Source organism: Pinus tabuliformis, chromosome 3_1 (assembly GCF_031772625.1).
Source record: "Pinus tabuliformis cultivar Carrire ecotype Pingquan chromosome 3_1, CPIR1, whole genome shotgun sequence".
In the NCBI taxonomy this organism is placed as follows: Eukaryota; Viridiplantae; Streptophyta; class Pinopsida; order Pinales; family Pinaceae; genus Pinus; species Pinus tabuliformis.
The window spans coordinates 119,618,484-119,634,103 of record NC_142301.1 but is presented as its reverse complement, the minus strand read 5'-3'; the positions used below and the strand labels follow the sequence as shown (position 1 = coordinate 119,634,103).

Here is a 15,620-nt window from a genome sequence, read left to right as displayed (position 1 = left end):
TTTGTATCGTGACCATAATTTCAAGCTTGCCACCAGACCTATGCCTTTAAGTTCCTCTATTAAATGTATACTTCAAGGAAACAAAGATAAAAACAAATATATTATTAGTGTACATGGGGCCAGACGCTTCTAATGAGACCATGAGAGTAGATTATAATATTCCATCTGCTCAAACACTAAGAAGACAATACATTGTGCTGCATCTAAGAAATTGGGATTAAGAGGTAATTAAGTGAAAGTATTAAAAATGAAGAATAGAACACAATGCACCTCAAGTTCAAATGGCATTGTAGGAGCTCCATTGTTGTTTTTTGGATTCAAACGAGGCAGGAGAGCCTTAAGGAAGGCTTGTCCACCTTCACTGCACAGAAAACAAAATGAACACTTATGATTAATTCAACCAGATTTTCCTTCTAACTAACGAGGAGAAAGCTATATATGATTTAAGAAAGTAAATCGTAAGATACATAAATAGGAAAAGAAGTTTAAATCTTTGCCAAGGAAACTACACTTACAACTACGCCATATCAAAGTTTATCTAACAATAGTAAATATTAAATTATGTGTCAATAAGAATAGCATTTCAAAGGTAGGTTTCAAATTGGACAGCGTCACTACCATTACCAAAAGATAACAAAATAAAGAAAATAGTAAATACATGATGCCTTTTCATAACTATACAAATTCCCATAAAAATACCGTGAAAAGATCCATTAAGGAAGAAAGGGCCGAATTAGAACCATACAAATCCTAAAGCTGATTGAAAAATAGATTAGGATGAAAATTTACATCCCCTTTAACAAAAAACTAGCATACTAATATTCGAAAGAGTAACCTTGAGCTTGCCAAAATTTAAACTTGGGAGAGAGAAATTCTAACAAAAGTTTAATTGATTCCCTTCCAGTGGTTGGTTTTACCAGCTATATACGTGTTGCACCGATTTTGTCACAAGTCCAAGGAACTAGTTGCACAAATTTTTTCAAAGTTTTGAATCATCAGCCATTCGGTTCATATGTCATTGTAAACCCAATTTCTGCTAATTGTAATGTAAATGATGCTAGTACGATCGTTTTATTATGTAATAACCTAGGTAAGCCTATGATTTTGGCAACGAATTCATCCTAGGAGGTTTTTCGTCTCACCGCATTATGTGTGTTTCTAAACACGGATAATCAGCAGAGTTTAACCCTCCACCTTAAACCCAAAAGCTAGGGTGGAATTTATTGACAAGTCCTTAGGTGAGTCCTAGTGTTTTTAGTTGAGCCTGTTGTAAAAGTGATTTGGGAATAATTTAAGGTATTTGGCTAAATTATTTTATTACAAATCACTTGGTCTACTAGATCATATTGTGTCGCAGAATTGGGTGATTATTTGAGGGTCTATAGCAAATGGGTGTTCTCCCTTTGAGGGTTGATTTTGTAATATCTTGTGTAAAAAATATTTTAGTGCATGGTCCCTCGCAATCAGACGCCTATTGAGAAATCTAGGGCATAGAGATTAAGTGATTTCTCTTCTATTAGTAACTGCTTGTGAATACTTTTTACTTCTTTATATTAGGATCTTCTTTTACTTAGGTTATTAGTGTTCTTCTTCATCAAACAGCTACTAATGTATAAACCATAAAGAGACAAGAGACACAGAATATAGACTATCAACCAGGACCAAAACCTCTCACTCTTTGAGAGGAAAACTCGAACAAATTATTTTTCTTATAGAGATTCCAATTGACGAATACCAAGACCAAGAGACTTGACCTATTCACCACTCCAAGACCAAGACACAAAGCTCCCTTGATGAAGTCCTTCCTTGAGTCAACGGTAGTCAACCTTTTGCTTTCTCCTTCTTCTTGCCTTCTCTTTAAATTTGGTTGGTTCAGACCTTTTCTAGTTTCGGTATCCTTGAAAGAGGCCATTTTTGCAAGGTGATTCCTTTTAGCTTCCCTCGACTTCCTCTTGTCTTGACTTTCTTCCAACTCGATTGCCTTATTAGGACTGGTTCTTTCTGCAACAAGTATCTTTTACTTCCTTCGTATGTGTGTCTTCAAAACAGACCCAAAACAAAGCCAAGATATGCCCTACAATAACTTCAATCTTCTTTCTATCGTTACGCTAGCTAGGAGGCTTTCCTTTCTGATCTTCGCACTTCTGGTTAACTTCAGATGTACAACTCACACTTCAAACTGTGATCACTGAAAATCTACCTCTGAAATAAAGCCGAGCACTCCTATATATAGTTGTTTGCCTCTGTAATTAGCCAACATGAGTGTATGTGAGCCGACATGTCCTTTGGAAGAGTTAATTAATTCAATATTGAAGTCGACTTGCAAGAGTGGTCTTGTGCTTGTCTTGGAGGGCTTTTATACTAATTTAATGACTCATACAAATGTGTAACATGCCCAAGAGGATCCTTCATACATGACATTAACTCAATTTGACTTTATGACCAATCCTAAGGACTCACAATGGGAGTCATACTAAAAATAAAATTCCTTTCTCATGAAACCCATGAGACAAGCATTACAATAATAATTTTATTTTTCTTCTTTTCATTAATTACATAAAATCACAATTACACATGTCATTATGAAGACCGACCCTAGTTACTTTTTGTAAAAATTTTTGAATCTTTACAAACAGAAATCCTACTACAGTGATTGGTTTAACATCTCCTACTTGTTATTTCATTCAACAAGTTATTTAATAAGATAAACAGTGATGTAAACACTACTGCAGACTACACTGACATACAGATCATAAATAGAAACAATAGATGAGATAAACACACAAGGGACACCGTTATTTTTGGACAACACGTCCCCAGAAAAACCCAATGCAAGAAAACCGGTGCAACAGATAGAGAGTTTGTATTATTAAACAAGCAAAATCCGAGTACAACAGGTTGCCTCTCATACCGGCTAACCTTACAGAGAAATCACGGCAACAAGAAAGATTGTAATATCCCTAACCCGGAATATCCCTCAAACCCCAGCAAAACTCCAACCAAATACGTGCAAATGATATAATAACCCAGAAGTGATAAAATGACAGTGGCACAACATATAATAATATAAACCGGAAATATAAGCAGATACACAAGAAATGCAGCGAGAAATGTTAAGCCATTTTATTATACTGAGCAATAAAATGAGTACAAGAGGTGATTAGACAGATGGCACCTCGACTTGCACAAGGCAAGTGAAGAAATACTCTCAAAATGACAAGAATGGCCTCTTTGTGTGGATGCTGTTGTTGTGCTGTTGTTGCTGCTAGAAAACAAATGATGATTTGGGTCTGCTCCCCTCCTCGGAAAAAGCTGAAACTCTGGATTCGGGCTCTACTCAAGAAACCCAGAAATCTTTCCTAGAATGGCCGACCCCTGGAAAACACCCCCTTGGGGTTCTGCGCAGTTCCTCAATGCCTTGCGCTGCCACTAAAGAAAACCCCTCTAAACTCTGTCTGAAACACTGCCTGAAACCCTGCCAAAAATCCTCCAATGAGACAAGAGTTGGACCCCTGCTCAATCTCCCAGCATAACTCCACCTACAACACCACAATCCAGCACTACAACCAAAAAGAACTGCGTCCCTCTCCAAGTGCTGCGTAGTCCTCCAAAATGCTGATGAAACTGCTATTGAAATGCTAATAAAACTACTACTAAAATACTGATGGAAATACCTTGCCCGAGTAGGCACTCGAAGCCCCCCGCTAAGGGTGAGATCTCCGAACGGAGACACTCAATGCACTAAACAGTGCTACAAACCAGCTAAACAGCCAGCATGCTCAGAAGTTGAAAAAATGCACATAACTGAATGATCCAAAATGAGGGGGCTCCTATCTATTTTATAGCCTCTGCCTCTCGCAATCCCTAGGCTCACCTCTTCCTACGTGATTCCCTTCTTGCCACGTGTTCTTTTCCTCCTGCGCAGTTCCTCCATGTGTCTGCGTGGGCTCCATTTCTGCGTCCCCCTTTGGCCCCCTTGGCTCCCCTTTAAGTCACAACGTTGTGCTACCTAGGAAGTGACTTTTTATTCTAAAGTGAGTTATGTTCCCCTTCCTCACTTTTTATTTACAAATAACTATAGAAGGCAAAAATTGAACAAAATCGAATATTCCAATTAGCCATAGCTAATTAGGAATATTACAGTCTCCCCCGGCAAAATGTTGCTTGTCCTCAAGCAACTGAAGTGATGGATGCTGTAAGATCTTCTCACTCTCCCAAGTGGCATCCTCATCCGACAAATTCTTCCACCTCACCAGGAATTCCTGGACCGTCTTACTCCGCAGCTGCCTCTCCCTAGTGTCAATGATAGCCTTCGGCTGCAATACCAAATGCCCCTCATCATCCATTGGTGGTAGCTCATCTGTCACAGTCACTTGCTGCCCCAATGCCTTCTTCAAGCATGATACATGAAAAATGTTATGAATCTTGCTGCCTTAGGGCAGCTCCAACTCATATGCAACCTGTCCAATCCTGCGTATCACCCTATATGGCCCATAAAAGCGGGGCTTGAGCTTCTCAGCCCCCTTCTGCTTCAGTGATGACTGGCCGTATGGCTGTAATCGTAGGTAGACCATGTCCCTTACCTCGAACTGCCTCTCCACCCGACCCCTGTCAGCATACAGCTTCTGCTGGTTCTGCGCTACAGCCATGTTATCCTTGAGAGCTCGGAGGATATCCTGACTCTCTTGGATCCAAATCTTGGCTCTAGGAGCCCTGCTATCACCAAACATCACGTCGACAAAAGATAAAGGAGGATACCTGTTGACCACTACCAGTCAACTGCCCGCAGCAGTACACCCCCTTTTTCTTTGCAAAAAAGGGTAGCGCTTGATCGACATATCCATGCCATTCTACAGTCATCGACAGCTTCATCAATTTATGTTGTAAACCCAGTCTGCATGTATAAATTGTAAATAATCTTAGCAGATATGAATCATGTCTGTCAATTGCCTAGGTGGACCTAATTTTCTAAGTGATAATCTACATCCCGGAAGGCTTTTCGTCTCACCGATCCATGATCGGCAGAGTTTTCCTTCAGCCTAAACCCAAAGCCGGGATGGATTTTGTCATTAGAATCTTAGGAGAATCCTAGTGTGTTAATCTGCTAGATTATAGTTGTGTCGCAAAACTGGGTGATTTATGAGGGTCTATGTCAAATGGGTTTTCCCCCTTGGGATGTAAAGCTGTCAAAGTCATGATGTAAAGTGTCTTGAGGGATAAGAAATGTTTTAATCCCCTCATAAGTCCTAAGTCCTAGGTCCTAGGTAATTTTCCCAAAAGCTAAGTTCAAGGATCCATTTTAAAAAATAAATAAAAAATAAAAAATAAAAATAATAAAATAAAGTGAAAACTAAAAAATAATAAAATAATAATATTTTGAGTAAATAAATGCAGAATTTCAATTTTTAATGCATTAAAAATTCGACGGATGAGATTAAGAGATATCTTGATCCTCATCGACGGTCGAGATCATTTTGACATGGATCACTTGAACTAGCTGTTGGGATCTTTTCCTTTAAATAGGGTGCTAGGGGTCATTTGAGATCATTCGATCTTGGAGTCTTGTGCTGAAGAAGCTCTCTTGTAATCTGTTTCTGGTTAATAAAAGAAGACTTTGGGGTTCAAATCTTGCTGGTGTTACTCTCTGGAAGTGCTGTGAGCTGTTTTATTTTCTGCATATTTTATTTTTCAGCCATTAATAATAGCTTATTATAGAGTATTGTGAGCACAGGTATCTTGTTCACTTGCTAGGGTTTGAATGGTATTAGGGTTTCTTAAGTAATGGCAGGTATCTCCATTGCTTTTTGAGATCTAGTATTATTTTCTCTCTCTTTACTGATGGTTGAAGTGAGCTGTGCAGAAAACCCTTATTGAAGAAGATTAGCGGGTGTTTGGGGAAGTTCTCGGCTGAACCAGCCAACTCCCGCAAGCTTTTCCTTGCAGAGCCCAGCCAGTTTTTACCCTGGGTTAATCATTTAGTTTACTTTTCTAAATTTGCATGAGAGATTTTCTGAAGTTCTTCATAGTAAAATCTGAAACTTTCGATAATATTTCTGCTGTTATTGCTAAATCTGGCTATTAAAAGAGTCAAACGCTGTAATTTTGTTTAGCCGATCTGGGGTTTCAAATTTTGTTTTATGCATATATTATCTTCCGGTTTTTTTGTTTCCAGGTTACAGGTGCATTTTTTTCAGGAAATAGCTTCTGGGTTGTTCCCTCTTCATCATCCTGCTGCCATCTTTTCAAAGCTGCTTCAGATCAGCCCTTTCTTTCTCATCAGCAAATGCAGCCTGGAAAATCGCATGTCCACAGCCGCATTTTTTTTAATCGGCCTGCGTCTCAGCCTACAGTCCTCTATCCCTCACGTGATCTCCATCGCTACCTGAAAACTGCATATTTTTTCCATAAGTTAATACGTCGCCTTCCGTTTTTCAAGCAATCCCTGCATTCACACATTATAAAACCCTTCAGCCAAATCGATCAAACATCGTGGGTCTGATCAGCGTGGTTTTTCATGTTTGCTGGAGACTGCAAGTCGACAAGCGATATTCATCCACCATCGAAGAAGCATTTTCACTGTTCATCGCATTTTTCGTTGAGTCGTTAACACTACGTCCCTCTCCACCTGCATTCCTCTCTGTTCACCGTCGAAGTGCTCCGCAGACAAAGAAGAACGCGTTTAATTCTACCTACCTGTCACTGCGTCCAGCGTGAAAGATTTTCCAATGAACGTACGTTGGGCATGTTGCGTGGGGGCTTCAGGTGAGAAAGACATCGACGGAAGCCTTTCAGCACAGTTAAAATTTACGTGAAAACCAGGTAATAACCCGCAAGCATAAGCTGTCCGCCGTCTTCATTCTCGGGCCAGGTAATTTCTTTGCAAGTCTGCGTATCGTTTTTGGGTCCTCAGCGTGAGTGAGAGTTGAGCCTTTTTTTTTTATTGTATTTCATTTGCATTATAGTTTAGAGCTTTAGTTTGAGTTTTAGTTCGATCTTTTAATATATGGTTAGATGTTAGATTTTAGATTTTAATCTTAGATTAAAGTCTAGTCTAGGGTTTTAGAAATGGAAGGTTAGGTATATTTTGATCTTAGTTTTAGTATATGTAAGCTTTAGATATTAAGATAGACTTTAAATTAAGATTTCAGAAAGTTTTGTTTAGGTTTAGAAATTTAATCTTTGATTTAGTTTAGTTTGATTTTATTAATTTGGCTAAATAGTTAGATTTTATTAATTAAAAATCATAAAAAAAATATAAAATAGAAAACTTGAAAAAAGATTTCCCTTTTTGGTTTAATTCATTTATTTAGATTTGAAGTTTTATTTATTTATTTATTTATTTTAAATATTGTGGAAAATTTTTGCCAGATTCAGTTTTTTGCCTCGGGAACTTATCACGTTCTATTTTCTCCTGCTGAGATTCAAATTTTCGATATTTATCATTTTATGCAAATCTGCACATAAATGATCATATTGAAGATTTAGCTGCATGAATATGGTGTCTGGTTAATGATTCATAATTGCGTGGTTGTTTAAAGCATTTATCTTTTTCGAAATTTTTTACTGGATATCTTTATTAAGCTTTAATCATTATAAGAACTTTGTGATTTTACTAAATATCTTGCATTGTTCAAGTTATTGGATGATAAATGATTGTCGTACATGGTTTACATATCTGCAATATCTAGTAAGCAATCGTTTAAATATCAAACCCATAAGGCACTGGTCCATTAAATTAATAAAATCTATTTAGTGTTGGTTTCCTTTCGTGTCTCCCAACCCAACTGGTTCACAGTTGGTTTTCATCATCTCATAGGGTCTACCCCCTTAGCCGCGGGAGACAGACTTCAACGGAGGGATCGGGGATCAGAGTGACAGCCCCCGGTCTAAGCGTTGTCGTGACAATCTGTGTGACAACATTTTTTGGCGCCGTTGCCGGGGATAGAGTTTTTCTGTCCTTGGTTCTTTCATCTCAAGCTTTTTCGTGTTTTACTTCTTGTTCAGGTGGCGACTCCACTTCATATATTATCTTCGAGAGTGTACACTAGAAGACATCCAAGCAGTCTGTGCAATCCTACTCCTGATCCTGAAAAGGTCCTCAGGGTACGATTACACAAACTCGCTTCTCGTACACTTCTTGTAAACCTTGGACAAGAAGCCCTCTCTGATATTCATTTGCTTTTTAAAGGTCAAGTTAGGCACAGCATCATGGATATGTATGCCCCTTGTGATTTTTCTAACATTCCAGGATATCCCAACGATATTCCATCTATTGGGATCGATAAATTGCCTAACTTTCAAGGAAATAATGCGATTAGTGCTAACTCTCATTTGCGAGATTTTAGCATATGGATGGCTAAGTACGCAAGATCTGCTGATTTCGATCATGAGGATGTCAGAATGACTCTTTTCATCTTAACTCTAGGAGGTGATGCCTATGATTGGTTTGCAGAAAAGCCTCAGAATTCGTTTAACTCCTTACAATCCATCATTAATGCGTTTAAAGAAAAATATGGAGATAAGAGAGAAGGAAGACACCTCGTAAAAGATATTAGCCTAATAAAAAAGACAGAGGATGAAACTGTTGAAGAATTTAATAAAAGGTTTAATGGTATTGTTAGAGAATTACCTCAAGACTATAAACCTACAGATAAAACTCTCCAAGATTTTTACATTGATACCTTTAGTCTTGAGCCATCTTATGAATTAAGACGTGCCAAACTTAATGATTATAGAGATTGCCAAGCCTTAGCTATAGAGCTTGAAAAGGACAAGGCCGCATCTGGGAAGTCGGAGATCCCAGGTTTCGATAGGGCTGCTACGAAACTAAAAGAACCTAAAGGAAAAGCAGTTCAAGAACCTGAAAGTGAGCTTGTTCTCAAATTGCTTCAAAAAATTGAAACTATGGAAATTAATCATAATAAGGAGATAACCACTTTGCAGAATAGGTTGATCCAAATGGAAAGATCGCAAACGCAGAATTTTCAACCTCGAAATAATAATAATAGAAATAACAATTGGCAAAGGAAGGGTCAATCTAGTGAGCAGAGACCTCCTAATCCGCTAAATAATTTGGTTGATAATGCTCCTCCTTATTGTCGGGTTTGTGATGCTCTTCATGAAGAAGCCACTTGTCCCATCGTTAGAAGAATTTTAGATAATGGAATGTTTGGAACGAGTGATCAAATAAATGTAGTAGGCAGCAAGTTTCCTTTGTCTATGGATGATTGGATAGAGGTCAAGGAAAAAAGTCGTGATGTTGAGAATCCTTCATCAGCTTTTAGTATAAATAACCTTGAAAATGAAGATGATATTTTGGCTAGGTTATATGGTGAAAAGCCCTCTCCCCAGCAAATCTTGGAAATTGCTAGAGATAAGGGTTTGACCTATCAGAGAAGGGATAAAGATCAAAGCGGGAATCAAATTCCCCTTCGAACTTTTAACCCTGGTGTAAACTCTGGAATAGATGTCGATTTGGGAAGTTGGTATAACAATGCTAAAATCTGGGTTCCTGTCTCCGAGATTGCTAAAATCCCTTCCCAAAGAGACAAGTTACTAAAAGCGATTCAAGGTCCTCAAGTCAATACTTCTCAAAAGAAGACTCGGGAAGTTGACTATCATGATGCTCCTATATATCTGCAAAGCTTAGATGCTGATAACAAAGATCATCAGCCTTTCTTTATCACCTTATTAGTTAATGGGTATAAATTGAATAATTGCATGTTGGATTCTGGTGCATCAGCTTGTGTAATGACTAAAAGGGTCATGGAACAGCTTAACTTAAGAGTTTCTAGACCCTACTATAATATATGCGCCATGGATTCTAAGAAAATCGAAGTGCATGGTTTAATCAAAGATTTACAAGTTCATCTTTCAGTTTACCCAGACATCATGGTTGTCATGGATATTGTTGTTGTGGATGTGCCTGATGCCCGGGGTATGCTGTTATCTAGAAAGTGGGCCTCTGATCTAGGAGGAAGTATTCAAATGAATTGGTCATATGCCATGATTCCTTCTCCTAGGGGTGATGGTTTTGTAAGACTAAATAGAGAGCCCGAAAGAAAATTTCATGTTGAAGATCCTAAGAGACCTCACAACGAAATAATCAAAGAGCAATCTGACATTGGGAACTATGCCATCATGTCTAATTTTATAATTCCTCCCAATGATAAGATTAGGGGTCTCAAGGATAAAGTTTGGTATATGTACTTCGATGGTGCATCATCTAGGGCTGGTAAAGGTGCTGGGATAGTGCTTAAATCTCCCCTTGGTCACATTTTCAAGTTTCCCTATCGATTAGAATTTGAAGCAACCAACAATGTCGCTGAATATGAGGCTATATTGTTGGGGCTTGAGTTGGCCAAGTCCTTGAACGTTAAATTGCTTAGCATTAAAGGGGATTCTGATTTAGTTATCATGCAGCTTAAAAGTAAATTCACATGCAGAAATCAAAGATTAAGAAACTATAGAAATGTTGTGTGGGATACTATGGAGCATTTTGATGCCCTTGACCTCGAAGCAATTCCAAGAGAGCAAAATAGTTTGGCAGATGAACTTGCCGTAGCTGCTACTACTTTCCAGTTGACTGATGAATTAATTAAGGATAAGATTAAAATGGAAGTAATATTCAGACCATCTGTTCCAGATAACTCAGAGCATTGGCAGGTCTTCAATGATGAAAAGCAAGTCATTCGTTTTCTTAATAATTTGGATGAGTTTGAGGATTTCCGGATAGCTTCTGAGGAGGATGGATCTTTAAATCATGAGCACATCATAAATCCTACTCCTAGGAACGTGGTTGCCTTAGAGCAACATTTTGATCGGCATGATGCCACGAAGCTGAGAGAAGAAAATAAGATGGACCCAGGCGAATATCTCGAAATAAACATTGGTACTTCTGAAAACCCAAAGATCGTTAAAATTGGTAGAGGTACTAGTGTGGAGGAAAGAAAAAGGTTGATTGATTTACTTCGCGAATATCGAGATATTTTAGCCTTTTCTTATGACGAATTAAAGGGTTATAGGGAAGATGTCATGGAACATACTATCCCCTTAAAGGATGAAAATGCTAAACCCTTTCGTCAGAAACTTAGGCAAATTAATCCTAAATTAGCCCCCTTGGTTCAGAAAGAACTTGCGAAAATGCTTGCAGCAGGGATTATCGCTCAGACAAGGCATTCGACATGGTGTTCGAATCTGGTGATTGTTAGGAAAAAGAATGGTACGATAAGGCTGTGTGTCGATTTTCGAAACCTCAATCTAGCATGCAAGAAGGACAATTACCCTTTGCCAAACATGGAGACTTTATTGCAAAGAGTAACTGGTTCTGGAATGATGTCGCTGCTAGATGGTTTTTCCGGGTACAATCAGGTATGGGTTAAGAAGGAAGATCGTCATAAAACCACATTCACTACACCATGGGGTACCTTTGAATACATCAGAATGCCTTTTGGATTAACAAACGCTGGGGCTACATTCCAAAGGGCTATGGATTATGCCTTCAAAGGGTTAATCGGGAAATTTATTGAAATTTACCAAGATGATCTTACTGTTTTCTCTAAAGATGGTACCAATCATGTAAATCATCTTAGGCAGGTTTTCGATAGATGTAGAGAATACGGGATTTCTTTGAATCCAGCTAAGTCTGTTTTTGGAGTAACGGAAGGGAAATTACTCGGCCATATCATTTCTAAGGAAGGAATCAAAATTGATCCTGAAAGGATTGAAGCAATCCAAAAGATTCCTCTCCCTCATAATCTTAAATCCCTTCAGTCTTTCCTCGGAAAGATAAATTTTATTAGAAGGTTTATTCCAAATTACGCAGAAATAGCTAAGCCTATTCAAAATCTTCTAAAGAAAAATGCGAAATTTGTTTGGCAAGAAGATGGCAGAAAGGCTTTCCAAGAAATCAAATGTGCTATCGCAAAAGCTCCTGTCTTAGTTAGTCCCGATTATTCCAAGGATTTCATGATTTTTTCTTTCGCTTCCGAAGATACCATTGTTGGTGTCCTGCTTCAAAAGAATAAAGATGGTCACGAGCAGCCTATTGCTTTCATGAATAGAGCACTTCAAAATTCCGAATTGAAGTACAATACCATGGAAAAGCAGGCTTATGCCCTGGTCAAGTCTCTTAAGCACTTTAAAACTTATGTGGGTTATTCTAAAATCATTGCTTTCGTCCCACATTCTGCTGTCAAGGATATATTAACTCAAACTGATTGCTTAGGGACGCGTGCTAGGTGGGTTACTAAAATACAGGAATATGATTTAGAGATCAGACCCACCAAGCTGGTCAAAGGCCAAGGTTTAGCTCAGATGTTAACTGAAAGTAATGAAAAGACTCTTGGTTTGTTCTGTCTTAGCGATCTATCTTCACCGGAGTTGCAAAGATTAGGAGAGCATGAGTGGTACAAGGACATAGTTTATTACTTGATGAATCTTGCATGTCCTAACCATTTAGTCGCTCATAAGAGAAGGGCTCTTAGACTAAAAGCCACTAAGTATTGCCTTATGAAGGATGGCCTTGGATGGAGAAATCCTGAGGGCATAGTGCTTAGGTGTGTTGACGACGTTGAGTCCAAGAAATTAATCTCTGAGTTTCATTCAGGATTTTGTGGTGGTCATTATGCTGCTAGAACTATTGCTCACAAAATCCTGAGAGCTGGCTATTATTGGCCTTCAATCTTTTCTGATGTGCACAAGTTTGTTAGAGCCTGTCAACTATTCACTAGGAAACAGAAGCTTGCTGCCCTGCCTCTACAACCTGTCATTGTAGAGGCACCTTTTCAGCATTGGGGCCTGGACTTCATAGGGAAGTTCCATGAAAATTCTAGCAATGGCTACTCGTGGATTTTGACTGCTACGGATTATTTTACTAAATGGGTTGAAGCCATTCCTGCTAAGAATGCCATTGAAAAGGTTATTATGGATTTCATTGAAAATAACATCATTACTAGATTTGGTGTCCCCGCTAAGATCACTACTGACAATGCCAAAGCTTTTAGTTCTTTAGAGTTTTCATCTTTTTGTTTCAAGTATGGCATTGTCTTATCTCATTCGTCAAATTACTATCCTCAGGGTAATGGTCTAGCGGAATCAAGTAACAAGAATCTCATAACCATTATCAAAAAGATAGTAGGAGATAATAAGAGATCATGGGACAGCAAAATCAAGTATGCTTTATGGGCAGATAGAATCACTAAGAAGAAAGCTACTGGTAAATCTCCCTTTGAATTGGTTTATGGCTTGGATGTAACTTTACCTGTGCACCTCAAATTGCCAGCTTACCAGCTCCTCCAGAATTTTTCTGTTAATAAAGATGTTGTTCAGAATAGAATAGATCAGATTGTGGAGTTAGATGAAGCTCGTAGGACAGCTTTTGATGCCATATGTAAAAATCAATCTAACATTAAGAAAAGCTTTGATAAATTTTCTCGATCTAGATCTTTGCATGTGGGAGATATGGTATTGCTTTGGGACCGCAAGAATGAGAAACCAGGAAAACATAAGAAGTTTGACAGTTTGTGGCTGGGACCTTACATCATTCGAGATATAGCTAGACCAAACTCATTCCACTTGAGCAGACTGGATGGCGAACCACTTGATCTACCAGCGAATGGCCAAATGCTCAAGCTGTTCTTCAAAGATGATATCTGATGCCATAGGGCATCCTTTGTATTGTATTTCTATCCCTACTCCTTGTCATTTCAGCATTTCATTTCTGTTTTAGATTAGATTTACTTTTCATAGTTAAAGAGTTTCTATCTTTTATGTGCTTAAGTTTTATATGATGATTTTTGAATGGACGCTACTTATTTTTGTTGTGTGTTGCGTGGATGCAGATTCTGGATTCTCACATTCCTACAGTGCAGCAACGTGTCCCCAAGTAGAGCCAGATGTTGACCACTACCGGTCAACTGCCCACAGCAGTACACCCCCTTTTTCTTTGCAAAAAAGGGTAGCGCTTGATCGACATATCCATGCCATTCTACAATCATCGACAGCTTCATCAATTTATGTTGTAAACCCAGTCTGCATGTATAAACTGTAAATAATCTTAGCAGATATGAATCATGTCTGTCAATTGCCTAGGTGGACCTAATTTTCTAAGTGATAATCTACGTCCCGGAAGGTTTTTCGTCTCAGCGATCCATGATCGACAGAGTTTTCCTTCAGCCTAACCCCAAAGCCGGGATGGATTTTGTCATTAGAATCTTAGGAGAATCCTAGTGTGTTAATCTGCTAGATTATAGTTGTGTCGCAAAATTGGGTGATTTATGAGGGTCTATGTCAAATGGGTTTTCCCCCTTGGGATGTAAAGTTGTAAAAGTCATGACGTAAAGTGTCTTGAGGGATAAGAAATGTTTTAATCCCCTCATAAGTCCTAAGTCCTAGGTCCTAGGTAATTTTCCCAAAAGCTAAATTCAAGGATCCATTTTAAAAAATAAATAATAAAATAAAGTGAAAACTAAAAAATAATAAAATAATAATATTTTGAGTAAATAAATGCAGAATTTCAATTTTTAATGCATTAAAAATTCGACGGATGAAATTAAGAGATATCTTGATCCTCATCGACGGTCGGGATCATTTTGACATGGATCACTTGAACTAGCTATTGGGATCTTTTCCTTTAAATAGGGTGCTAGGGGTCATCTGAGATCATTCGATCTTGGAGTCTTGTGCTGAAGAAGCTCTCTTGTAATCTGTTTCTGGTTAATAAAAGAAGACTTTGGGGTTCAAATCTTGCTGGTGTTACTCTCTGGAAGTGCTGTGAGATGTTTTATTTTCTGCATCTTTTATTTTTCAGCCATTAATAATAGCTTATTATAGAGTATTGTGAGCACAGGTATCTTGTTCACTTGCTAGGGTTTGAATGGTATTAGGGTTTCTTAAGTAATGGCAGGTATCTCCATTGCTTTTTGAGATCTAGTATTATTTTCTCTCTCTTTACTGATGGTTGAAGTGAGCTGTGCAGAAAACCCTTATTGAAGAAGATTAGCGGGTGTTTGGGGAAGTTCTCGGCAAGCCTTTCCTTGCAGAGCCTAGCCAGTTTTTACCCTGGGTTAATCATTTAGTTTACTTTTCTAAATTTGCATGAGAGATTTTCTGAAGTTCTTCATAGTAAAATCTGAAACTTTCGATAATATTTCTGCTGTTATTGCTAAATCTGGCTATTAAAAGAGTCAAACGCTGTAATTTTGTTTAGCCGATCTGGGGTTTCAAATTTTGTTTTATGCATATATTATCTTCCGGTTTTTTTTTTTTTTTCCAGATTACAGGTGCATTTTTTTCAGGAAATAGCTTCTGGGCTGTCCCTTCTTCATCATCCTGCTGCCATCTTTTCAAAGTTGCTTCAGATCAGCCCTTTCTTTCTCACCAGCAAACGCAGCCTGGAAAATCGCATGTCCACAGCCGCATTTTTTTTTGGCCTGCATCTCAGCCTACAGTCCACTATCCCTCACGTGATCTCCATCGCTACCTGAAAACTGCATATTTTTTCCATAAGTTAATACGCCGCCTTCCATTTTTCAAGCAATCCCTGCGTTCACACATTATAAAACCCTTCAGCCAAATCGATCAAACATCATGGGTCTAATCAGCGTGGTTTTTCATGTTTG

General features: G+C 38.3%; 1 protein-coding gene across 4 annotated transcripts in view; it reads right to left on the bottom strand.

The window, feature by feature from the left end:
- MGT10 (magnesium (Mg) transporter 10) overlaps positions 1-15,620 on the bottom strand; it is a 422,030-nt gene that overhangs the window by 186,591 nt on the left and 219,819 nt on the right. For all 4 annotated transcript variants that reach the window (XR_016255682.1, XM_089410877.1, XM_089410876.1 and 1 more), the window contains exon 5: positions 271-361. Coding sequence is in view for 3 of the 4 variants with exons in the window: in XM_089410877.1 (XP_089267003.1) it covers positions 271-361 (91 nt within the window). In the remaining variant the exon portion in view is untranslated. The remainder of the gene's footprint in view (positions 1-270; positions 362-15,620) is intronic.